General features: G+C 43.1%; 1 protein-coding gene across 2 annotated transcripts; it reads right to left on the reverse strand.

Annotated features, from left to right (window-relative positions):
• Positions 1 to 646: 646 nt before the first annotated feature.
• jph1a (junctophilin 1a) lies at positions 647 to 26,095 on the reverse strand. 2 transcript variants are annotated; one of them, XM_028433118.1, is made up of 7 exons: positions 25,942 to 26,095; positions 25,309 to 25,813; positions 22,665 to 23,433; positions 8,827 to 8,945; positions 2,186 to 2,916; positions 1,831 to 1,927; positions 647 to 1,689 (listed from the first exon to the last, which is right to left on the reverse strand). In XM_028433118.1, exons 2-6 carry the CDS (start codon positions 25,685 to 25,687, stop codon positions 1,847 to 1,849), a joined length of 2,079 nt encoding a protein of 692 aa, XP_028288919.1. In that variant the 5' UTR covers positions 25,688 to 25,813; positions 25,942 to 26,095; the 3' UTR covers positions 647 to 1,689; positions 1,831 to 1,846. The 2 variants fall into 2 exon arrangements, with proteins under 2 accessions (XP_028288919.1, XP_028288920.1); XM_028433119.1 differs by having other exon boundaries at positions 25,309 to 25,784; positions 25,942 to 26,066.
• Between the last annotated feature and the right edge of the window lie 715 nt (positions 26,096 to 26,810).

A 26,810-nucleotide genomic window follows, 5' to 3' on the forward strand; every position in this document is an offset into this window, starting at 1 on the left:
AAAGCATGATTCAGGTGATGACAACAGTCAAGAGAACCCCCCCCCCCCCACAACAAAGTTAAGACAAGGATGGCACCTCCTCTCTCCCTCCCCAACCACCCCCCCACCCCCCACCCCTAAAACCCTTTCCTCATCTCATCTGAGGTAAACAGTACTACTGTTAAAGACTTTTTAAAGGCATCTCTCCTTCGCCCTGGAGCCACATCATTCCTCACGGCCTCAACCTGAATAAACTTCCACTGTCCACACAAGACTGACTCATTATAGTCTCACAAGCATGCAAAGCTCTGCCGGGCCTACACAAGCAGCGTCCGTGAACCGCGTTTTTGCATCTCAGTGGTGTGTAGTGAAACGAATAAAGCAAAAAAAAAAAAAAAAAAAAAAAAAAAAAAAAAAAATAGAGTGAGAAACGAAAAAAATTCAAGCAAAACGGTCCTGGTGTGTGTGTACACCGAAATAATTTTCCTTCTGATTTCATAAATAACATAAGACATTTGTTACTTCCCTCTCACAGAGCTCGCTGGCTTTTAAAAGTATCAATCACCTTTCTAATCACAATGCCAGCTGTCAATTAACACCATCTCTCTCAAAAAACCCACTATATTAAAGTTATGCAAGTTTGACAAAAAGAAAATGGAAAATAGGATTATTATTATTGTTTATTATGTTTTTTTTTTGCTTTTTTGGCAAAATATATATTATAAGCTTTTGAAAAGATATTGCACTTTCAGTAACATGGATGTGTAATTACAGCTCAGTGAGTAAAACTGAAATAAAAAGGGAAAACTAATGTATTTACTCATTCTGAGAGAAGATTTCCAGAAGTATGACAGCAGGTAACCAACATTCAGAGAACAACAACGAACGAAAAGCTACATTAGAAAAACAAACAAACAAACAAAATGTTCAAACTGTACCATGCACGGGGAGTGTTTCAAAGCAGTGTATCCTGATTTTACAATGGACGGAGCTTGACAGAGCTGCAGTGATGTGTGGGTTAACGGAGTAAGACTGGCTAGTGACCGTGCTAGCACTGACTGCTGGCAACGGCCGTGCCCAGTTTCCTCTTGCAAGTGTTGGTGTGAACCCCAGAAAATGCTCCGAACGCCCGAGCACGCTCCCTCTGTGGCTGCACCACCCGCCCAACCCACCTCACCCTCACCCCCTCCCCCCTCCTCCTCTCTGCACCCTCAGGTCGAGCTCACATCTCCCCATCAAAACGTCAGATGGCAAAATAGAAAGGCAGCTGTTTGCTCCCGTCATCTAAAAGTGCATCTCCACACTCTTCCAGCAAGGCTCCGTCAGCCCACCGCTATCTCTGCCAAGGCAGTGGGCTACAGAGGCCTGTGCTTGGATCAGCACACGTGTGGGTTTCAATTACTTCTCTTTTTGTTTTTTTCCAGACTGTGTATGTTTGTTTGCATTTTTAAACTTTTTTTTTTTATATTTTGATATCTCACTAGACACGACATTTTCACCTCAGCTCTTATTGAAGCCAGAGGTGTGCTAATTCACGGGGCTGGCCCTGAAGAAGGCCAGTGACAGGTTGGTTGGTGGTGATGCCTTCCTCCTGATTCTCTTTGGGTGTCATGCTGATTCCTAAACACCTACGGCCGCCCCCGTGTCTCACTGGCGCCATTTTCATTTTTCAAGGCTGGCGATGCAACTGTACCGGTTGCCATAGTTGCACTGCAACATAAAAACAGAACGTTGAGATTAAACAGTGCCCTCAATGAGACAGGCGAGATGAAACACAATAATTCATGATCATTTATTTTATTGTCTGTGGATGAATAAAAAAAAAAACAACAATAGATAAAATGAACTTACCAGAGAAACAGCATCATCATGTCAAAAAATGGACAAATATAATTGCAAGGCCAATATTCAACAGCATTACCATAGCAACAAGGATTGAGTTAGGACCCTGCAAAAAATAAAGAAGGAAAAAAAGACAATATTACATAAAAGGTGCATGAATCAGAACCCCACATACATTGATACCAGACATCTTACCTGGGCAGATATAGGTGTGGAGTCAAGGCTGGAGTTTGTTAGCTTAGCTTAGCTTAGCATAGAGCAGGGGTAAATAGCTAGGGAAACACAATATTCTTCCCCTCTGTGCTCAACTAGCTACCACATAACTTTAAATTTGCCGTACAGCCTCTCTGTCACTGATACTTACTGTTTCTTCCGTGCTTTCTGCAATCTCCATGCTAGCTTTCTTTGTGTCTGCGAGGCTCTTTGGCTTTAGGGAATCCTGCTTCCTGAGTTTCTGGTCGCTCTTGCTCTCCCGTAGGAGGGCTGGCTTAGGAGTGGGTGTAAAGGATTTAGGAGGTTGTGGAGGCATCCGTGCCAGGGCCAGGGCACTGGGCTCTTCTTCTACATCCTCCTCAGGGTCTGGTGGAGGAGGGACCCTTGACGGGGCTTTGACATAGTAACTGTGGTACTCGGAGTGGAGCTGGCCGTTGACTGGAATTGCAGGAGGCTGTGAGGGAGGAGCAGGTGCCAGGACGGGCTGCTGACCTTTAGCAGGTTTAGGTGGAGCCTCGATGTGCACATGAGAACTTTTGGGGCCATCGGTGACAGCCGGCCTTTCTTCTTTACTCAGCTTCCTGACAGCCCGCTCATCCTTGCTGGTCTTATGACTTATCTTTTCTTCTTTGCTTATCTTACGAGAAGGTTTTTCTTCTTTGCTGGTTTTGCGGCTGGTGTTGTTGGCGAGCTGACCTTTCTTCTTACTGGAGTGAGGCGAGGGGGGAGGTGTGGCGTTAGGACTGACCACAGGAGAGTGAGGAGGAGTGGTGCCTTTGCGGTAAAAGTGGGGAGAATCTTTCGGTGAGCTTTCCTTCTTTTCCACAGGGACCTCTTTAATCTCCACAGGCTCCTTTAACTGTTGTTTTACATAGTCCGGTCCTGTGGCAGTGAGAGAGAAGACACATAAACATGACAGTACAACCAGAAACCAGATTTGAGCCTTTTCTGCTTACTAATTAGTTTAGTTTACAACTTTTTCATTGTGTATTTGAAGGAATATTGATTATCTGAATGGTCTGATTGTGCTTTAAAGCAACAATTTGACATTTTTGGAAACATTTTTGAGCATTAGACAAGGGTAATAATCCCAAATTTTATGCCAAATGGTATCTGGGATTGGCATAATCTTGTGGATTTATTTGCTTCATCAAGGATTCAGGCAATTCTATTAACACTGGTAAATATTGCAGAGCAAGACAATGTATATAACTACATATGAAAGTTGCTGCATCTATTAACACACAGACCTGCCAATACTGAAATGTCCTATTAAAGTTCAGACATAGTTCAATCACAACTCAGGAGATTACCAAACCCTCGAACCATCTGCTATTCTGACATTTCTGACCTAGCCACTGTCCAAAAACCCAGATTAAGAAACCAGAGAACACTTAGTATTCTGTCCATTCTTGCTTGACTGAAGAGTCCCTCCTGTCATTCAGATTTAAACATTATCTGCCCTTAAGCCTATAGTAAAAACTTTCAAATGAAATATTCATGAATCAACATTATATATGCAATCATTGCAGGGGAAGCGAGTGAGACAGATAGTAATGGACTGATTAATGCGGGGTCACAAATGCCATTTGACAAAGGAAGCCTCCCCTGCAGGCTCGTCTTCATTATTAGTCATTTATCAGTATGCTGTTTTCCTGGAAAGCCTGTCGTCGCATCAGTTGTCAGCGTGGCTGTATAGATAATGACCCGAAAGGTGCAACAATGGTGCTTTTAGGTCTGTGGGAGCTGCATCACTCCAGAGGCTGTAATAATATTACTGCTTCTATCGCCTCTTTTATATGTCTCCTAATGTGATGTAATAATAAAGCTTTAATCTGAATGTAAACGGCATTTTGCACGCTGTTAAAAATGACACTTTATCTGTCCCTTTGTTCAGCGCGAAATTAATATTTATTAGAGACATCAGGCTCTTTGTTTGCATGTTTTTTCCTCTTTGCCTAAATTAGACGGTGTCAGTGTGACTAAGACGAGGACAATGGTGCTTTGTTGAAGCACATCAGATGGCGTGAGCAGAAAAGGATCCTCGCATCCCGTGGTTATAATTTAAAGAAAAAAAACACACAAGTTCAAATTTGATTTCAGATTTAACGCTCATAACTTCTAGGAACAATTATGTAAATATCAAAAAGGGACCTCCAATACCATAACCTCATATTATTGTGGAATCTTTTCAGGCCTCAGTACTCATAAGCCTCAAAGTATTTTTCAGCTGCGTAGCATTCCTAATTTGTTTCATAACCGCCAAAACCAATAAGAGCCTCTACAAAGAGGCAGGGGGACATTTGAACATCTGTGGGGCTTAATATATATCTGCCGAGCTTAATTTCACACCATGGCTCTGCTAAGAGTTAGGGCTTCGTGGGCGGGACCGAGCAATTTCACTTTGTTTGGGGACAGATTCCTGTAAGGGGTTCCAGGCATTTTCTGAATGGTTCTCCGGCCTCACAGTCAGCCAGTCCGCTCAGCGTCTGCAGCCATGGTAATAGGCAGGTTTTTGTTGTGTTTCAACATACTAGAAGGCATTCACACACACACACACACACACAACATATTACAGCTGTGTGGCTGTGTTTGAGCATGCCCAGATCCTCTTTACAAGAAAGTAAAGTTTTATTAGAAGTACTCAGAACCAAGGAATCCTGCCAGGTCAGCTGGAACATGGACTCAATTACCCAAATGACTCTGTGCTTCTTTCATCTGAGCATTGATCAAGTGGGCTGAGCGTGCAGCCTTCTTAAGAGGGTCATTAAAATAGGGCACAGATTTGATGTGAGATGTGCGTTTCATCAGTATTTTGATCCAGCTGTCTTCTTCTTCCAGCAGCAGCATTGTCTTGTTGAGGTTATTAGAATATGAGCTTTTGTTTAAGCTGCAGGTTGTCACTTCTGTTCATGTTAATCCACAGCACATTTTCTGCTCTAGTGCACTTTTAGTAAAACACACACATACGCTGTCTCTGACACACAAACACACACACACAGACACATATAATCATAAACCCACACAAAACACAACAGATCGGCTGTTTAAGACCCGGCCTACCCCTCATGACCTTAATATGAGATAAATAGGAGTAACAAGAGCAAAGCTTTACTGAGACCCGTGTGTGTGTGTGCGTGTGTGTGTGTGTGTGTGCACTGTGGTGGACAGAATGTAGTATGTTCTGTTATTACATCTGTTGCCATTGTGTTCAAGTAGAGGTCCACAGGGGACAGTAGTTTACATCCACTGTCTAAAGGGTATATTATCAAACAGGAAGTGTGTATTTTTTCCACTTGATCTTGTTTTTCCTGAAACAGCTGACAATCAAACGCTGACCTGAGGCTGTTGTCGCTGCCTGAATGATGGCAGGTCTTAGCTGCTGCCTTCTCTCTCCCTCTCTCTCCCTCTCTCTCCCTCTCTCTCTCACACACACACACAGCAGCTAACAGGGAGAGAAATACACATTTCCACAGGCAAACTGGAGGCCTAAATGTTTATATGTCAAATATGACAACATGTCTTCCAACTGGTAGTGACATTCTTTGTTTGAAGATTCCGTTAGATTTTAGTTTTGATATATTAAGTTATACACAGCTTGTTAGTCTGATCTGTGCAGTGTGTTCTTTTACAAGATTCATAACTGGATTTGTAGCCTTTCAGATTTTCTCTTTCTTCCTCCTACTCACACTGGCAGATGGGCAGAGGGGAACTGCTATTGTGCACACAGACGCACACTCACATACGTTTGCACTATTCTCTTTTGTTTGTGACTACTGGTTGAATATAACAACCATCCACACTGGGAAAATGACTTGTAATGTAGCGATCCTGGTCCTATGATCCAGCATAGACAGACAAACCGCACAGCAAGTCAATCCCATAGACCTCCATGCAGTGATACACATCCTCTATATGGAGACTTTGTCAGCCTTTATTGTACTTAGCTGACTTTACACACACTGACCTGTGATTGAAGGAGACATGGCATGCTTCATGCAAACAGTCTGGATGACATGAATGCAACATCCAATCAATCTCACTTTTCAAATGACTCCTAGTAGTTTATATTCAGTATGCTTGGAAGTCATGAGAGGTTTCAGCATTATTTTAAACTTTACATGAACTAAAAAACCTCCTCTGCATCTGTTGCTATGAATATACAGCAGCACCTGCTCACGTCTGCTCTTCAGCCCTGACAGGTCCAGGCTTTTATGACTCCACCTGGTCCAAGTGCACCTTGACAGTGTCAAACAGGGTGGAGCCTGATCCCTGCTGGACCCCTCTCACCCATCAGCCCACCCTAACCCTGAAGGAAGGAACAGCTGCTGTGTGTGAGCCCCTGAGAGAGGGGGTGGGGGGGTGAGACTATGGGACGGAGCTCCTCTCAGTGCATAAGGATTCCAGCTATGTCTCCATTAGACCCCAGTGAGCACAGATCGGAACCAAATATAGCCCAATTAACGTCACGCCACAGGCCACGCCTCACTAACCCCCACTGCTCCCCCCTCCAGAGTGCCGTGTGTGAATCAATCATGGAGGTCAGGGTCCTGTTCCCTGTGACCCTCTCTTCCCTTTTGAAGTACACACTCCCAATCTCAGCGATAATCTGCTATGAGTCTGAAATGCCAATTACAAACAACAAGGGGTTTACCCCTCCAGGGAGGGTTTATTAAGGCGTGTGAGTGAGAATATTTCCACTGTGGAGGTACACATTCAGGAAGCAAAGTCAAGCACGTTCCTTTTAATGTCTTGTACGCACTTTAATCTGCTATAACACCTTCATAGACAATGTGATCAGATGGTTGTACACTGACTTTGACTTTGGTCATTTAGCCACAAAGATGCGAATAGGGGCAACTGCTTACACTCAAACATAACCCTGTACTGACAACAAACTGAAAATCTGACTTGTACAATACAAAAATCTTTTTATAAAATAGAAATAAATGAATATCTGAAAACTGCATTCGGCTATTTGCAGGTGCCTGCCTGGCTTTCAGCTAGGCTTACACGCTTACGTAACAGAATGTTTAAACGCTGCAGCTCAGATGTTGCCCCGCGCTGCACATTATTATGACATCGGCCACGCTCCCATTCATGATCTGACTTATAAGGCAAGGACACGCTCCGCACACAGACTTGTGAACTCAGAGATCACCCAGCCTGCCAAGCATGACCACGGTTTTCCACAACACAAACAAGCCACAGGATGTCTCTGGCCCGGGCTGGCCATTTCTGTGGCTTACTGAAGGGACATGCTTGAATGAGTCCCATTGTCAATCTATTTGTCACCCACTATTTTGTGGTAGCTTTTGGCAAGGACCCAAGGTCACTAGCTCATAGGCCTAAATATATTGCGCCCAGTGCAACAGGGCGAGGATTGTATAGATCTTACATTGTAAATATAAATAAACAAAAACTCTGTGACATTGCACCCGAATTATTCTAGCATTGTCAAACAATATCAATAGAACGTGTGCGTGACATATATGCTGTCTCACAAATAATACATTAAAATGAAATACATGTTCCTGTTTTACCCTCGACCCTAAATGCATCGCAGGCTTTTTAACAAAACCAACTCCAACCTTGGCTATTTATGTAGTATTATATGTCGAGCATCGCTTGTAAAACTCAGCTTACCTTGTAAATGAACTAAACAGAGTTGAGCTGACACCCTACACTGTGAGCTGCTGTATAGTATGGCAACGTGCCTGTTAAACCTTCAAGCAGAAGAAAGATGAGAACTGCTTTATACGGCCTGCTCATAAAAACAGAAATATTTCACGGCTATGATTTTTGTGTGTGTGTGTGTGTGTGTGTATGTGTGAGGCCTTAAAGTGCAAAGACAAGGCTTCCGTCCAGGACACAGGAGTCTGCTTCAAGCAGGCTCTGCTTTGTCTTACAGCACAAACACAGAGCTCCATTGTTGTGTTACAAATCATCCTCAGTACCTCTGGTAGAACACCGATCTCTACGCTTTTGTGCACCCAGAACAAGCTCATTACTGACACAGACACAGTCAGTGTAAACAACTCTAAAACTGTGCAAACATCATTATTCACACCCATGCTCTCAGCGTTTACACAGTTCCCCAAAATATGGACAAAGTGGTTGCTCAAGGATGCTGAATCTAAAAAAAAAAAGGATATGGGAGGTGTTAAAGGAGCAATGTGTAAAGAAGCACTCGTTTTTGTTAAATTGCTCAGAGATGGTAGATCTTAGAGCGGTTGTTGCTGAGCCATGCTGAGAATTAAAGGCCTGATCCCTGCAGCAGACTGACAGTTTAGATACAAACACTTTCTTTTCTTCCTCTCATGCTGGATTGATTGAAGACCAAATGCAACATGAACTCACTAGCCCATCTGGTGTATTACTTGTGTATGGTGCACAGCTAGCTGATTAGCATGCTAACTTCAATGTATCTTAGACACCGCAGAGAGATCATTTGGCACAATTTGATTTCAGTTAGCACTTTAGAAATCTACTAAAAATGTAGAAATTGCTCCCCTGCAAGCTCCTGCTGTGGCCATGAGTGCAACTTCATCTCCTGGTCTCCCATGCTCACATGCTTAGCTAGGCAAATGCTCAGGCAAATTTAGCCATTTGAAAAGTGTCATATTTCACTAAAGGGACGGACACCCACAACCCCTTCAGTGCACCTGCAGTCCAAGTGTTTTTTTTTTACTCAGTCCTGATCCTTAAAAAACACACACAGGCTGTGTGATAGCTGCAGGCAAGATGATTTACAATACACAAACATGTGTTCTGCGTGAAGGCAAAGGTTACCTGGTTGGTAGAAGTTAGGTGAGAGCTCCCTAGCAACCGCCCGCGCAATTTCAGAATCATGCACAGCAGAGATGGCGGCCTGGTCTGCGGCCTCACTTTTTGTTCTGGCATGGGCCGTCCTGGAAACACACATAAAAAACAGTAGAACAACATTGATGAACTTGGTATGGTTGCAGTCAGAGGAAACAGACACACATGTTATATTTGTTGTGGCACCCACTTGTGCCCCCCCCCCTCTCTTTACTAATCTTGTGATCATATCTTGATGAAGATCAATGATCCAGCTTGAAACTAGGCAACTGGACTTTGTAGATGCCCAACAGTTCAAATCATTAAATTGTTTTTCTGATGACGTTTCATTTTTAGAATTACTTGAAGACATTTCACTGCTCCTCAAAGCAGCTTCATCAGTTCTGTTTCAAGCTCTTGAATGCATTATATCATATAGAATCATGTCTGTATAGCAGAATGCTCTTAAACCTAATGGGAGAAGAGCAATGTGTTTTAGGCCAATGTGAGCTTAGCATTACAGCACCGAGAGGACAACCTGTGTGTTCAGAGGAAGGAAGATGTCTCCACCAGGGTGCCTTGAAAACATTTAAAAATAAAGCAACAATTTAAAAACTACCAATCACAGCTTCTGGATCAGTCCCTTCAGTGTGAACAGCAGAAGCTCAAACACTGCATGACAGTGCAACCAGAAATGAAAGGATTCAGATGGACAGTCAAAGTCTTACTGTAAGTATCGACAGCTGTGCCTGGTGCCCTTCTTAACCCCAATCATCCATCTTTCTCTCCCTCTTTATTTCCCCATCCCTTCTTGCTTTCAATCAATGCTGCTGTTTCTTTTCGATCCCTCTTCATCTGGCTATTGACGCACACACACATTCATCACACACACACACATACACACACATCCCCTCCCCACTGTCTTTCTGTCAGAATGACCCCAATGGACAGATGTCTCTATTTCAGACTACTTGTCTGTCCTTGGACCCCAAGGCTGTTCTGTTTTTGACGACTGGGACAGTCAGATATTAAAATGCATGAAGGACCCAGAAATAAGTCCCTGCATCACCCGCAGACAAAGGACACAGTGAGGCTGAGACACAGCAGCTGCTGATAAAAATTCAGATTCAAGAATTCCTAACAGTATCGCATAAAGCTTCGCTTCTTGCCAAGATACAGGAATTTGACTGGCGTGTTAAAAGTAGGCTTAGTGGTCTTACTTCATGGTTAAAAACATTAAAGCATTCCAGTTACATCACACCACTGACATGCATACTGCAGACACACATGCTAGCAGAAGGACATACAGACTTCTATTTCTGAGATGTGTGAAATGTGTTGCCAAGTGAAAGGAGGCATGAATGCGTCATGAATGTATACAGCGTGCCCATGGCGAAGCTAAAGGATCTTAAGAGCGGAGTGGGCATGAAGTCACGGGCAGACAGAGGAAGTGATGCAGACTGTTCCCAGACAGGATGTCTGGTGGTGGGAGGTGACAGGCAGAGAATGATGGAAGTAGAGGTGTGATAGAGCACTGGGACGGGAGAAGAGTGAAACGGAAGGTGAGAAAACATGGACATGTGGAAAGAAAGGGACGGAAGGGACGCCTTGGTGTCTTATCGTATATAGACACTTTTAATTAAGCTAAAAGCATCGCCTCCAAAGTGAAGAGTCTGTTTGACCTGTCATTTTTTATACGTCCTCATATAAATGACAAAGAAGGGCGCAGTAGACAAAATACGACCACAAACAGAGAAACCAAGAGAGAGGCTTCAACCTGAAGACTGGAATGAACTTTCATGGTAACGTTTAGGCACCAAAACCATTTGGTTAGGGTTAGTTTTCAGACATTTTTACAATGCTAAGCTCTTCTTTCATCTGCTACAGGTGTCTATTATTTCCTCACCTTAGAAGGATGATGACCTAATATTGCTATTGTTGCACTGTGCGCCCTCACCAGAATATCTTTCTGGTGAGGGCGCACAGTGCAACAATAGCTTATCAAAAAGCTCAAAATCTCAAGACATAGAAGAGCAATATTAGCATGTTTATTCATGATAGAAAAATGTGAGATTTTAACCTGATTTTAACATGACAAAGTGCTTGATAGAACAGGTTGAAAGTGAGTCATTCAAACCATTTTTCAGGACAGAAATCTAAAATGCTTTGTCCCTTGATGAGGCAAAAACTGGGTAAACGACAAAATGCAAACTTGCAACTGACCTTTGAAAAAGTTTTTGTTTCTCTAACTTGTCAGACAGTCTGCAGCCTCCCTACTTGAAGCCAATCTGCCCCTGAATATAAAACAACACCTGTTCACGTCTAGCTTTGGGCTCTGCAGGAGCTGCTGTCTGTGAATGGGTCCTAACAAACCGAGGTATTTAAACCTGTTGGCAGAAATGCAAAATAACACACAGAAGGGTGGAAAACTGTTTTGGATTAGAGACATGGTATTGATGAGGGCCCTGTGTGATCCACGCCTGCTTCATTACTGTGACAAACGAATACTGTGAAACGTGTTGAGTCAGTTTAGCAGCCAGTGTAGCGGATGCTCTTTGTCTCTGTGGAATGTATGTTCGAGACTGAGGATGATGGGGAGGAAGGCGAAAGAAAGATAGCAGGAAAATGTAGAGAAGATGGCATAAGAGGGGGGAAGAGGACTAAGACAGTCAGAGAGAGAGAGAGACAGATTGCCCCTCTGAAGACTGCTGGGTATTTTGAACTGCTGAGGTATGCATCTCAGCCTCTCTAATTTTACTGTAGGGTTAAATTTCAAACCACAGTTCCCATGCGGCACGGTGCATCCTACTTTAAGGTTTGTCATACCTCGGCCTCCCTCAGAATACAGTATGCGTGCATCTGTATTCTGTATTATTGTAGTGCGCCTGTTGTGTGTGATTTTGTCGTCTGTGTGTGCACATTCCCTGGAGTGAAGCTTCAGTCCATGACTCCCCAGGCTATGGCCTATTTGAGGAATCTCTCTCACATATGCTGACACAGTTCTGAGCCCCCCCCCCCCCCCCCCCCCAAACTTCTTCCAAAGTGCTGCCCTCCCCTCGTTCTTTTCTTCATCTTTCTGTTCTCCATCACCTCCCCTCCCCCCTCACTTCAAGCTTGGTATCTGGAATGCTGACTGGTACAGTATACAATAGATGATCAGTCTCGGCCTTGTCTGTGGTGACATCTGAGAAACAATCTTTGTTTAAACAAAGAAAAAGGACTACTACACAGCAACGACTCGTCGAGCGATGCTCCTGCTCTGAGCGCACAAATTTGGCTCATGAAAGGATATCATACATTAGCACAAACTGCTTCCACAAACAATCCCCCAGGTCTAAATCAGCCTCACAGACAGTCTGCACAAATTAGCACTTAGCTGGCCCTGCACATATATCCACGCAGGCCTGCTATTGAAATCCTGGCTGGTGCTAATTCAGGATTACCCGAGCATGACTAACACCATTAGTGGTTAGCTAAAAACCGGCTCTGAAATTATTCAGGAATTATTCCTCGGCTGAAGTCTGGGCTCACATTACAGGGGCTCCATTGGTCAGGGGACAATAGGTACAGCCAATGAGGTGGGAGGCAGAGTGGCTGGTACTATGAGATATGCTAATATTAAGCTGAGGAGACAGCTTTGCTGATGTGTATATGGAATATTTCCATACAGTCATGTCTGAGAAATATTACACTTAAAGCATTTTATGTTTGTGTTATCTTTGTTACTTTTTTTTGTTGTATATTTCACATTTCACCTATAAGGCTGAAAGGTTTGTTCATCATGGTATACAAACACAAAGCACTGCGGCAGCATAGAAACACTATGAAAGCTTCGGCACTTGTAGTTCAGTGGGTGTTCAAGTGCTGGGCAATATGAAAATGCTATACAATATTAAACACTGCACAAGGGTGCAGGGGACAGTGAGGAGGAGTGCGTAATCAGATCTGTCAGATGGTACAAGGAAGGGACACAGAGGACATGATGCAGACAGAAAAACAACTGAAACTTCTACAGATGCACTCTATGTGACATTTGTACTTTTTGGAAAATAACTATTTACTTTGTGATTTATATTAACATAGCTCTTCTTGTTAATGTGCATAGTAGTAACTTTTATGCAGTTCCATTTGCATATCAGATTAACCTGTGGTCAATATGTACATGAAGGTCACAGGTTCAATCTGAGATCTGATTGGTTAAAGTCTGTAACTGACAGAGATGTACAGAGGGTTCAGGTTTTAATTCATTTCATTCTTTTTTTTTTAACAGTCACTTATAATGTATATACCATAGAGTGACACAGCATTTATCATACGTGCCCCTCATGCTGTGTCTGAACTGGCTGTATAGAGACAGACTAAAAACCTGTTACCAAACACAGACTTCATTTCTGAGAAGAAGAATGAGTAGAAACAGATTTGATTAAACAGGAAAAATCCCCAAACTCTGCTGACATTTTTGACTGTGGATTACAAACAGACCTAATCTCCCACTGGTGTTCTCTATTCACAAGCTCTGCACTGAACCCTCCACTGTGACCTCGCCCGGCATTCACCCAGAAATACAAGCAACTAACAGACTGCATGAGGATGTGAGAGCATAAGCGTGTAGTATATTTCTCAAAACATAGTGTGAATAAAAAAATGCATGACAGCATCGTTATGTTAAAGGTCTGCTACGCTCTGAAAGCTGATATGGGTCCTGGGGTGTGTGACACAGAATCCCTTACTGAGATGATCCCTCTGGTTTTGGTGAAGGGCAGTGGCAGGGAGTCAGACCTCAGCTCTGCACTCTTTGTGTCAACACTGCTGGTGAAACATGGCCACAGCTGATACAGCTAATGACACAAGAAGGGGGGAGGAGGGAGGAGCAATGGTGGCAGATAAACCGCTCCCAGAGAAGACAGTGATTTGACCACGGATTCAGTTTTTGTTGTGGCCGACTGAAGCTTTCCAACAAGAAGTACATACTGAAAAACACCTGACATAGAACTACTTATATATGAAGATAAGAAAGACTCCTGCACAGCACCTGCACTCAGTTCACCAACAGACAGTAATTTAACTTACAACTAATGCACGTAACACATAGCTGTTGCCGGTGATGTTCAAATGTTCAAGGTTCCTCTGCAGGGAAAGTAACATCCCTGAGGGACCCTTAAACCAGTTATGATCATGCAATAGTTATGATTATATTAAATACAAAGGAATGTGGTGACGAACAGCCTTCCAATCCTATACACACACACACACACAGAGCTCCTGTCATGCAAGTCAAGTCATCTGACTACACAAAGATAAAACACACATATGCAAAAGCCCTTAACCATCACCTTAGAAAAATGAGCTACCTCTCATGCAAATGAGATGTTAGCTCTAATTTACAAACACACACACACACACCTGCACGTGAAGCTGGAAGGACATCACAGTGCTGAGATGTACCATAATGAGCCCTGCTGGGATTCAGTGTGAATAAAGGACATCCATGCTCTTGCAACAATAATGATGCAACAGCTATTGTAACATTAAAACACCCTCACAGTGGTTACTCAAACTATTGTACATCTCCATCTGAAGCCGCCACGCTGCACTGTACTCTAAGGATGATTTAACACAGTGTTAAACTAACAGCGCCTCTTCACTCGGATACTTTATAAAGAAAATCAACAAATGGTCGACACGATGATGACAGCGGTGAGGCAGTAACCATGGCAACCACCAGAGACACTTGAGCAAGCTGTCCAACCAGGCATCTGGTCTGTATTAATGAATTTGCAAATGAACACACAGTACAGCCCACTGTAACGTATGCGTACACAACACACACACACACACACACACACATACATGCACACACACGCACACACACACACACACAACAAAATGATTTGGAAATTTGATTAATAATACATACTGTAAATGTTTATAAAGCAGAGGAAAAAAAGGGAAGCATCCCACACAAACACAACACACACAGACACACAATGGCCACTCCATGGTGTGTCTCATTTAACTACGAGACTCAACATCCGAGGCTGAACCTGTGTGAGTAAAGGTCACATTGCCTGGCAACCACTTGAGCTTAAGGAATAGTTTTAATTATTGTCTGTGCTCGCTCTCTTTCTCTCTCTCTCTCTCTCTCTCTCTCTCCAATCTCCTGCCACCATTCACCCCACTGTCTGCACTTACACACACATACACACAACCATCAATTTCCTTTTCAGTGCAAAGCCACAAGGAGCATTAGTGTTAGGTTACATCTGCTCACAGCTGAAAAAATCTCCATGTTAGGGCTATTTCATTGACTGTAAACAACAAAACTGCACTGATGTAAAAAGGAAGCTATTATAAAACAAACAAACAATCACACAGTCGTGCAGCAGCTAATGATATGCAGGTCACTTTCTGCATCTTCACGTGGATTCTAAGAGAATAATAGAAAAAGGTGACGATTACAGATTCACACCTTCTAACTGCTAGAATACTTCCATCATGGACACGGCTGTGCACGCGTGGAGCGTCGCCTCTGCATGTGATTACAAGAGCAGCTGCATGTTTCATGAGGAGATTCTGTGTGGAAAAGCAATACTCTGACTCAACAACTGAAGTGATAATTCCATAATCCAATCCGTGAACATCTGGAGTGAAAGCAGCCTAGCTAGCCAATCACAGTGGCTGAACAGATTTAGTGGGGCACATCAGTATCCAGAGGTTAAAGACACTCGGTCATGGTAAGCAGGTACACACACACAGATTTTAAGAGTTACTTCACTCACAAAAACTAAAATGGCAGATCTACTGTGCAACACATTATTGCTAAATGTTGCTTTATTGATATTTAATCGTCATTCAATACATTTGACCATCAGAGCCTTTCTTCCCTGCAGCCGAACTGAATTTTCAAGTGTCTTAAAGTCTGAATTTTAATCTAGAGCTGCAACCACTAATGAATCTGACAGAAACATTAATCTGCCGAGTGGAATATTTGTAAATATTTGCTAGTCTCTGTGGGTGGATGAGACTTTGAGCTTTGGGGAATTGAGATTATGGTCATTTTATGAGATTTTATTACACAAACAACTGGTAATGACTTTTTTGTTTTCTAACAGGGACACATTACCAAAAAAGCATGAGGGAATTTATTAAAAAGCTACATTGTACAAAAGTACATTTGAATGTTTGATGTTGATTGGTTGTTCACCTAATTTCAGTAATAAGATGAAGGCCTCAGCTTCCCTGAGTTGACTCTGTTTAAACTCCATGTAAATTTGCAGCAAGTTTAGTCAAGAGATGAGACTTTAGGCTTCCTGGTTTGTGGTCAGAGTTGTATTGATTATTAATCATATGTGAGCAGGCTTGTAAACAATCAAACGAGGCTGAATACCGTGCTGGACAGTTTGTTACACTGAACTGTTGAGAAAAAATACCAATGCTAATACTGGGATATACAATAAAGAAGCATTTAGCATTTGTAGAAGTGTTATTTTGGAGTTAATGTTCAGCCTCTCCGGTGCATTTCTATTAATAGACACCGTCACAGTCTACATGCTGTGGACACTATTCTGAGGTTTACTCATGACAATGCAGGCTTGTAAACAGCACACTCAACGTCAACCTGCACTGAACCCTTAAGTCATTTTGCAATGTAATTCCTCAACGGCCATTCATCCTACCTTTTTGAACGAGCCAATAAATAAAGACACAGCTTAAAAGGTGTCAGGAATTATACATGTGTACATCTGGGACTTAACATAATATCTTAGTAAATGCTCAGGAGGATTGCTGTTCACTCACATCAGCGCACACAGAGGAATCCTCAGAACAGGAACGTATCAGCGTGCCTGATACAGTACACTACATTGAGCCTCATTATATACGCACCATGTAGTCAAGTGCATCCTTTTGCTGATTAATAATGAAACAATACAGTGTTGTAGAAATTCATCATGAGGAAACAGAGTGAGTAAAACCAGCTGTACACGGAGTACTTTTACATTTTTAATGACTGCAGGTGAACCACTGCGTTAACCTCTTTACAACAAGCCATGTACTCCACATGACTCCCCTACCCTTCTGCCTGCCTGCCTGTGTGGCTGACTCATCCCAGTCTTTCTCAAGGAGCTGCAGAAATATGTGCCATTCTCACAGAGATTACAAACCACAGCCACAGCCGCACCGCTTTGGCATGTAGGTGAAACCCAATCCTATCGCCACCCAGCGCTGCGCTCACATTTACTCCCAGCCCATTTCCCACACTCCTTTACTCCACTCCAGAACAAAGCTATCCGGGTCTTCATTTTACACATATTGTATGTACTGTTCCACATCCACCTCCTCCTCCTCTTCCTCCTCCTCCTCCTCTTGTTAAAGTGTATCTTCGTGGTGCAAACTCCTGTTGCTGGAGGCTGTGGAGTGATCTCTGCCAAAATTCTTCTTTCACGCCTTCCTACTGTCTCCCACCAGGGAGGAAAAATATTAAGGAGGAAGTGAGGAGAAAAATAGCTTTCAACTCTCACTCTTGTTTTTTTTCTACATGTACACTTTGAAAAGGCCTCTACAGTCCAATCGCACAAGCCTGAATGCTTGAATTTCGATGTAATCAATCTATAAATTGATTTAACAGATGATAATGATTTAAAAATTAAATTTAAGGTAAAAAAAGTCTCACAAAGCTAAAACTGAATTTCAGGCGTCAACCTGATGAACTGTTTTATTAAATGTCATAAAATTTTTGAATGAAAATTCCAGAACATGAATCTACAGTTTTGAATATTTGCTGATCACTTGTTGTTGACTGTCTGAAACATCCAGAGATAATTTCCAGCAGCAAGTCCTCTCTTCTGTCACTCCTTTAACTGCTTCCATTGACGTCTGCTAACCATGACTTCATATAACGGTAATGTGGTGAAGCACAGAATCAGATTGCATTACATGGTGTAATTTGATTAGGACATTTGAAAACTGCTCAGCTACCTCATGATGCATGTGCCATTGCATGAGCAGCACTATTTATAGCTCTCATAGCTAGTAATGACATTGGTCATTATACAGATGTGTGTGTGTGTGTGTGTGTGTGTATGTGTGTGTTTCACTCTGTCAGCAAATGTTTTGTGTTGTGTTAAACACATTAATATGAGACAGGGAGCGAGCTACATGTGGGAGGATAAATATACTGTGTGACGGGGCTTTGCTCGGATTCACTGTACGCTACGTGCCTCCTTGCTACTGTACATGTTGTCACTTCATCAAGACACAAAGTTGGCATGCTTTTAAAAGGTGTGCAATGCCACTTGGTAAAAACTGCATAAGTGTAGGCATTAGCGGCGAGATCAACTCCGCAGAAGACATGAACCTAAGCCGCCGCCGCTCCTGTCTGAAGCGAAGGGAGGCATGGCCAAGATCCTACTCGAGGTACAGAACGCTGGGATTATTGTGTTCACATGTTGATCTATGACTCTGTCCGAAAAGGGCAGGTGGTGAGTGGCTGAGGTCATCCCTCAGCAGGTGATAAACAAACACCCCTGGAAACCAACACACCGCACACACTCCACACACTCCCTCTGTTCTTTTGCCAAAATGATAGCCACCTTATCTTATCTCTCTCACACCCAAACAGACAGACAAACTGCTTCTCCTATTCTCTTTAAATCTGTTCTCCCTGTTTATAGCCTATATGGACACACACACACACACACACACACATGTGGGACAGATGATAGTGTGAGTGAGATGGCGGGTTGCTATATCAGTGTTAGGACGGGTATATATTCCTGGCTGGTGCTGATAAGCCAACTGATGCCTTGCCTTATTTAGGCAGTACTCACTGCTGACACACTAGCAGAGTAGCACACACTGCATGTACTCTGACTGTATGTGTTTGTCTAGCAGTGTGTGTGGAGATAGTTGGGCTCTGATTAAGTGAATGCATATAGATAGAAGAGTGTGCATGAGGGAGTACATAGATAACTGTATACATGTTCCTCTGCTAATATGTACAGCTACGCTACTTTCTATTTAGCATCAGCTGCTTGACACATTCAAACCTTATCAAATTTATTTGGTCATTACTGAAATTCTTGACATGGTATCAATAATCACAACTCGGTGATTAACCAGTTTCTGTATGTTAACTAACTCACGAGGGTTTGATATCATTAACATATGATCAGGTCACTTTATTTGATTAGTTCACATGATATAATGTTAATTCACTGACTTTATATATAAAGTGACATGTGACCAAATCCCAGGTTATATCTTGGACTTTCATATGAACACCATGTCATATTTGAATCTTTTTATGAGGCTGGGATTTCAAAAAAGTATTCATTGTGCCATCTGACAGCAGAACAGTGCCCGTAGAAAGATAACACTGTATATAAAGGAGCAATTTGACTTTTTTTTTGTTAAAAGACAAAAGCACAGATATAATACTGCCAGATAAGCTCATAGGTTAGTGTACCAGCTTCCTCAAAGAGGTGAAGAAGAAGCATCAGAGCCAGGAGTCTCACTGTCTGAATGTTTTTCTATAGGGGGCGCTTGAGAGATATACTATTAGAAAGGGCTCATGCTCACAGAGTTACAACAATCATTTGACATTTTACATTATATTTTAAAATAGGGGGGGGGGATCTCATTTTTAGATTTATATGGAGAAAGATCCTCTTCTCTTCACTTGTAATCTGAACAGCAACCAGCATACATTAGCAGAATGCTAGAAGCAGGTGTAATAATTCCTTATATTATTAAGTAAATTGCAGTAGTATACTGGCATGAACAGGTATGGCTCTGATCAGAGAACAGCTGGTATAGAAAGCACCCAACGAATGCTAGGCTAAAAACAAACCATACACCAGTGGTCCCCTGGTCCATCCAGCGATCTACTGCTCCTTAATAATAAATTGGATTCCAGAAAAAGTCACACATATACACATTTATTCCCTTATTTTGAAAACCTAGAGTCAACTTTCAATAAAATGTAAACAATAGTAAACTATTTCACTGGCAGAAGCATAAAATGTGATATTAGTCTGAATTTATGCTGATTGCAGTGAAGAAAAAGCGACTAATAAATACTCATCCTGCATATAAGGAGTTGATTAACCTTTTACTTGCAAACAGTGCAATCAAAGAGATGCACAGCAGGGCTTTCCTCCATTCTTAACACTATAGAGTGAGTATTTCTGTATTCATGATCCTGTGGTTTCTGTGAGGTCATAACAATAGTTGTGCTTCACACACAAAGCCACTCTGATCTGTAAGAGAAGCAATTTATGGGAGAAGCATCCTGACTCTGTAAACTTCACAGTGACACACACTTATCTCAGCTCACAGGCCTCACACAAACACACACACACACCCACAAAAAGCAGCACACACACACGGTCAAACTGAAAGAGAGGGCTATTTTACACAGATAAGGGTAGCACAACAACTGAACTCCACTCCACACTGCATCACACTATCTATCGATGGGCTGATCACGAGCATGAGGTCATCAGCTCCACCCCAGAGGCTGATGGGAGAGCTCTTCTGTACAGTAGTGCACAGGGAGGGAGGGATGGGCGTGTCCTCTCTGTGCCTTTATAGTCATTCATTTCTCTTCACTCTTGGGAAACCACTTGCTCAGCACATTCACTGCCCCTCTCTATCAACATGTATCCACTCATCTTGTTTCATTTTACACTGCTAGCACCAACCCCACCCCCTCCTCCTTATCCCCTGTGGATCCGCTGGGTACGCTCCACATTCAAAGTCAGGGAGTCATGTGACTAGAGCTGGATCGATACGATTGCATCTTTTGCCATGCGCTGTACTGTATAATGAGACTTACATAACCTGCTTACAACTGTGACAGTCTGCTGTTCTGGCTGTTTAAAACACACTCTTAAAAACAAAAAAGAAGACATTCTGACTTCAGCCAGGAGAAAATAGGATGGATTTCTAGCTGCACGTGACGCAACCGTCCAGTAATCTGATCACTTACTTCAGTTTAGGGGACCTTGTTTGCTGCCATAAACACTTTGCATCCGCTTGAATGCTTTTACTGTTGTTGCTTCAGCACCATACATTAGCTCATGTGACTATTACTCTAATGCACAACCAGAGAGAAGATCGGATGGCTCTTCTCTCTTCTTTTCTTGCTCTTTTTCCTCGTAGCTTAACATCACAGGTCTTTGCTGACACATAATTTCCTGGGTCTTATCTGTGGCACAACAGTATGCAGAGCTTCAGTATGAAACATGCTAAATCCACCTTATGTAATGTGAATCTTATATCCCTGAAATCTGCAGAATGAAGCGTTTTATCTTCCCACTCACAGGAAGGAGTTACTGTATTCTAAAAGAATGTCTGGATATTATAATAAAGCCTGCTATTCATAGAGTCTGCTTTTACTGTATTGTCAATTGTTATCAAGAATTTCAAGTTATTAAATACATAATCATTCAGTAAAAACAGTGAATTAATGAACAAAATTATGACTCTCTGGCTTCAACATGGAGATACCTTTTTATTATTTACCTGTATTTATGAATTGCCAATATTTGCAGATCCTAGTCCTAAGAGGATGAACCACACAGACTTAGGTGACCCACTAATATTTGTGATCTCATGTAAAATATTGAATCTATTTCATGGTTAGACTCGTTAGTAGACATGTAGACAGGGTCCCTGATAATTAATTGAGATCATCTTAAAGGACCATTGTGTGATTTATAGTGTTAATTTTAGAACCCACTGCACACCCTTCAGTGTTTGATTACATGACACTGTGGAAGAAGACCCACTCTCACTGATTTATAGTTACAGGTGTGTGTGTGTATATAGTTTACATCACTGAAAACATGATTTGGCATTCTGTATATTTGTGCTAATATATCCTAAGTGAGTGCTAATTTGAATAATAGCATTTTTAGTGTATTTGTGTGCTATTATTATAACAAATACATTTAAATATTGCCCATGTACAGGTGATATTATTATGTTAAACATATACGTGAAATCACATGAAAGCATAATAGGTCCTCTTTAACGAGTCTTCTTGTTTGATTGACAGATTAATAAGATTGCACTACAGCTGTTTGAGTGCTTTGGAGTTATAGAATAACCTGTAGATGATTCCATACATGCAAACTCATGTACAACCTCTTAAGGGGGAGAAAAAAAAACCTAAACATGCACGATTGCACGGGGAGACCTTTTCACAGCTTGTACACATCCACTCAGTCTTAATAATTCCCTGATGCAATGAAACCAGAGGATGTCAAAGCGATGCTGCATAGCCTGAACTGTGTCCCAGTAGGAGGGAGGCTTTAAATGAAAAGGTCACGTCTCATCCACCTGTTAAAGAGCAGATGCCACATCAGAGCAATACTTGGCAGGGGGGAGCAGGTATCGTTATTGGGCACACGAGACGCACTTGGCATTGGAGCAGCTATGGCTATACAGCTCACGCACATGAACAAACATATCTCCCTCATACTCACACACACACACACACACATAAGATCCCTGACCCCTCTCCCTGGGAATGAAAGACATGGGCAGAGAATAGAAACAGAACCTTTTCCAGGGATGATCACACTGGCTACACAAAAGCCTTGACTGTTGATGATGTATAAAGGTCGGACCTGTTGTCATGGGACTTCACTTACACGAGACTGAGCCTTCAATCAGAGCAGCAGATATTTGTCAAACAGGCCACTGGTGTGACTCTGCAATGGTGAAAATACGTGTCTGAGGATGTTCACCCTGCCTCCTATTGTGTTTACACAGTACACACCCACATACAGTAGCATGAATGGACACACACACACACACAGTACCTGGAAGCTGCTATTTCCACTTTACTCCTTGCAATGGCTGCGGCCCTCTGAGCCCCCTCCACGGCCCGATCTACCTTCTCTTTGGTTTTGGGGTTCTTAAGAGGAATCAACTGCTTTCTTATTCCACGCACCAGCACGTTATTTTTGTACTTCCCTTCTTCTTTGGTGGCATCTGGGAAAACCGTGCATCCGTAACCATGGCGCTTGTTGTTAAGCCACTCTCCTTCATATTTCATCCCGTTGGATCTCTCTGATACACCAAATCCATTACGCTTGTCATTCTTCCACTCGCCCATGTAGGTCTCAGTTGTGGTGGCATCCACATGGTCCTCCTGAGGTAGGTCCTCATCTGGCAGCTCGCCATCACCGATGGATATGGTTGAATTGGCATCACTGGAACTGATGCGGCTCATGGTGGCGTCACTTCTCGCAGAGCTGCGCTTGCTGGAGATTGAGGTCCTAGAGTCAGACTTGCGCAGCTGTCGGAGGCTGCCGAACAGCGAGCCCCGGCGGAACAGGCCCTTCTTCTTGCCAGTGACCACCTCACTGTCTGAGTGGAAGTTGAGGACAAAGCCACCACGGGTGCCTGTCGGCGTGTCTGCGGGGGAGGAGAGGTCTTGGAGCACAGTGCCGTTGCTCTGCTCGGAGCGCAGGGAGGCCAAAGATGTACGCAGTGGAGAGCGGATGACAGTGGCCATGCCATAAGGAACGCTCTGACGCACGCCGTAGCCGTGTCGCATTCCACCCATCCACTGGCCTTGATAGGTACCTGAGGAACAGGTAGACATGGATTAGTAGTTGCAAATGTCACAATTGCTGCGTTAAATGTAGGACAGTCTACTTATCTACTTGTTACTGTACTTGTTGCAAACACAGATCTGTTTCTCTCTCAATCTCTCAGGAAGCAGGACACAATTTATTAAATTAGACCTCTATTTCCGTACAACCTGAGGTGGATTTACAATGTTTTCAAGCAGCAAGACCACACTGAGAAAGCTGCTTGTGTGTAAACAGTCACTGGGATCATTTTCAAAACTCTTCTAAAGCTCATTTTGTTGTACAGAAGCTTTTAAGTCATGCCAGATTTCCCATCTCGAGTTTTTGCCTATTCTTACACTCACTTCTGTCTGCTGTACACTTTTCATTTTGTTGGCCCGATATTCTCTGTATCAGCACTAAGTCCTTAAAACAGCACTGCATATAGGAGCAAAAGAGGAGCCTTGCTGTAGGGGTGCAGGAGTATGTCAGCTAATGAAATGTTTTCTCTCCTTCCACTCAGATCTGGGACTGTGAGCATAGATAACTCAATCACAGAGATTTGATTAAGGCACTGATACTGAGGATCACTTGGGGATGAATGTGAATCACTTAGCCAGGAGCCTATTTTCAGGCGGCCTCTAACTCCCCCACTGACAGTAGGCGCATTCACCAACCATCCGTTTGCCTCTGACGACAGGGAATTGCTATGAGTCACATAATGAGAAGAATACTTCATTAATCCCATTTGGTGCTGCTGAGCCCGACGAGCCGGCCTACTGTAGCTTCTTCAAAGCATCACATTATAAACCTTCATCTTAATAATAAGGCTCGAATCTCATTTACCTATACAATTAGTATAAGCCATAATGGTCAGATTCTAACAGAAAACGATATACTAGCCCGGGCAGGAATTTAGATGGATAAACAGTGTGAGATTAACAGGCTGGCTCTGCGCTGCAGTTCAATTTGGTGACCCTGCAGATCAAGTTATCAGGATGTTGCAGGGTCAGACGGCCAGATGTTCTGTAGATCCTCTGGGATCAGCTGACTTCCAAAGCCCAGCCCTCTGTAGCCATCATATGTGAGGCATTTACTCGGCAACATAAGGTCGGCGATGCTCGCAAATCACCCAGAGAAGGAGAATTTTTAATGAGAAAGGACTAACGTACTGCTGAAGCACTTGTTTTGTTAGGTCAGCTCAGGACTTTACATAAAACACAAATGAAGTCCACCATACTGTTTGCTGTATTCGACTTCACATAGAATCTATGAGAGTGACTGATGTATTTATGTATTCCTGTCAATAATGAGTTGTTAGGGTATGAAAATCCACTTGTCTCCCCACAGATGCACCTGCTCTGTGAGCTCTGGACACGTGCAGAATGACTTAACATGTTACCAAAGTTAACACCTTCTCATGTATTAAACAAGTCAAAATTCATTTCAAACTCTGCCGTCCATGTTCAAATGTGAAAATGACACAGAAGCAGGTGATAGTTCGGCTATAATTGACTGATTTGCTTTGATTTCTTCAGCAGGGGGCATGGTGCCACTGAGGAGGGGTCGCTCTCCTCCCACTGTCATATGAGGAGCAACCGGTAGTTGCCATAAGAGAGGTGCCTGGTAAAAGCGACAGAAAGCAGCTCAGCCTTCACGGTTCCAGACCACAGTGTCAGTTTTTTTTTTTGCTGAGGTAAATGTTGATGGGCTTGACCACCATGCGCAGTGCGCAATCTCAGCATCAACTCAGCTCATATCAGATGGAGATGTATTACCATTAGCCTCAGAGTGAGCATCCTACACACAAAGCTACATAACACACCATCATCAGTCACAGCCGTTAAAGCGACACACACACACACAGTCACAACATTTGGTTTCTTACCACCGTCTCCGTAGGTTTCGATCCCATATCCATCCTGCAGCCCGTTGCTCCAGGTACCGTCGTATCTAGCAGGTGTGTTGTGGCTCTGCCGGACGCCATATCGACCCTTAAAACCATGACTCCACTCTCCCCGGTACATCCACTTTCCTTTATTCTCCACACCGAGCCCATGCCGCTTCCCCTGGGACCAGTAGCCCTTGTAGGTATTCCCGCTGGGCCAGGTGTACACCCCAACTATCTCAAAGCCGTGCGACCAGGACCCGGCGTACTCGCCTTGGCCCTTGGGTCCGGTGCAGATGCCGTGTCCGTGGGCTTTGCCATCCTCCCAACCCCCGCAGTAAGTGCCACCGTCGTCGAAGTCAAACCTTCCGCCCGTCATTCAGATATAGGCTGGAAATAAAGCAGATCGTGCGCTGCTGCAGATTCAGGCGTCTCCGGGACCGAGGTTGGGGGGATCCAGGACCGGTGGTGGTGTGCTGAAAAGGATGAGCCAACAAGATGATGACTACAGGAGCAAAGAAAAAAATAAAAACAGGGTGAGGACAGTGGATTGGCACTTCCAGACACCGACATGTAATAGAAAAGGCATGTGTAATGGTCAGTGTGAAGGTATGAATGGTGGGCGTCATTTACCGGAGGCGCACGCCGGATTCTCCGCTGTGTGTTGCTCGTCTCCCCCCTCTCACCCACTGATCACAGAGGGAGAGAGAGGTATCGAGACCCTGCTGAAGAAAGGCCAATCGCAACGTCACGCCACAGGGACCTCCCACTCTCCTTTCTCCCCCCCTCAGTGAAGAGCCCGGACGCCTCTGCGCCGCCAACATAAGACACATCTCTGCCAAAGTCCGCTTTACATTTGAAAGGCGCGCCCCGGTTCACACAGGTGTAAATTCCCACATTACAATAGCAGGAGTTATATTGGTCTGTGATTATAAGCAGTGAGTTTATTTGGTTAATCTGATCAGCCATTGCCTATTATATAATAGTATTCTATGGCCTATTTTGTGAGGTGATAATGTATGATGCTGCCATGTATTAGAGCTAAATGACTGGCTGCAGGTTTGGTTTACATTGTGCTATTTTAGAAATGTGATTGACATTGACCCTGCTGATTTGTAAAGGATCATTGATCATAATAATGGAGTCAACACTTTATAATGAATTTTAAACACACTTTTTTTGGGGTAACTAAGTAATGATTATCATCACCTTCACTGACACTAGTGACCTTTTTGACCACACGAGCTGATGATAAACCTGGAGCAGACCAACACTGCTGACAACAGCGCCCCCTGCTGCACAAATGGGTTCATTGCACAGCTAAGGAGAAAATACAAAATAAAACACTGTGCTACAAGCAAAAACAAACAAACAAACAAATAAAAAACATATGCATTTGCAATAAAATGCACTCCAACTATTACATGAAAGAGGATGATTGAGCCCTTTCACTGATGTGATGATGAGTAGTGATAGTAGGCTGAAATGGAATCATCTAGAGA

The sequence above is a fragment of the Parambassis ranga genome, chromosome 20, assembly GCF_900634625.1.
Source record: "Parambassis ranga chromosome 20, fParRan2.1, whole genome shotgun sequence".
NCBI classification, from domain to species: domain Eukaryota; kingdom Metazoa; phylum Chordata; class Actinopteri; family Ambassidae; genus Parambassis; species Parambassis ranga.

What these genes read in the sequence shown, in the direction of transcription:
- jph1a (XM_028433118.1), bottom strand. Translation starts at nt 25,687, where the DNA reads ATGACGGGCGGAAGGTTTGACTTCGACGACGGTGGCACTTACTGCGGG. An exon ending in GTGGAAATAGCAGCTTCCAG is followed by an intron (nt 8,946 to 22,664) that starts GTACTGTGTGTG and finishes GTGTGTTTCCAG; the next exon opens with GACGGCCCATGCCAGAACAA. An exon ending in ACCTAACTTCTACCAACCAG is followed by an intron (nt 2,917 to 8,826) that starts GTAACCTTTGCC and finishes TCACTGCCACAG; the next exon opens with GACCGGACTATGTAAAACAA.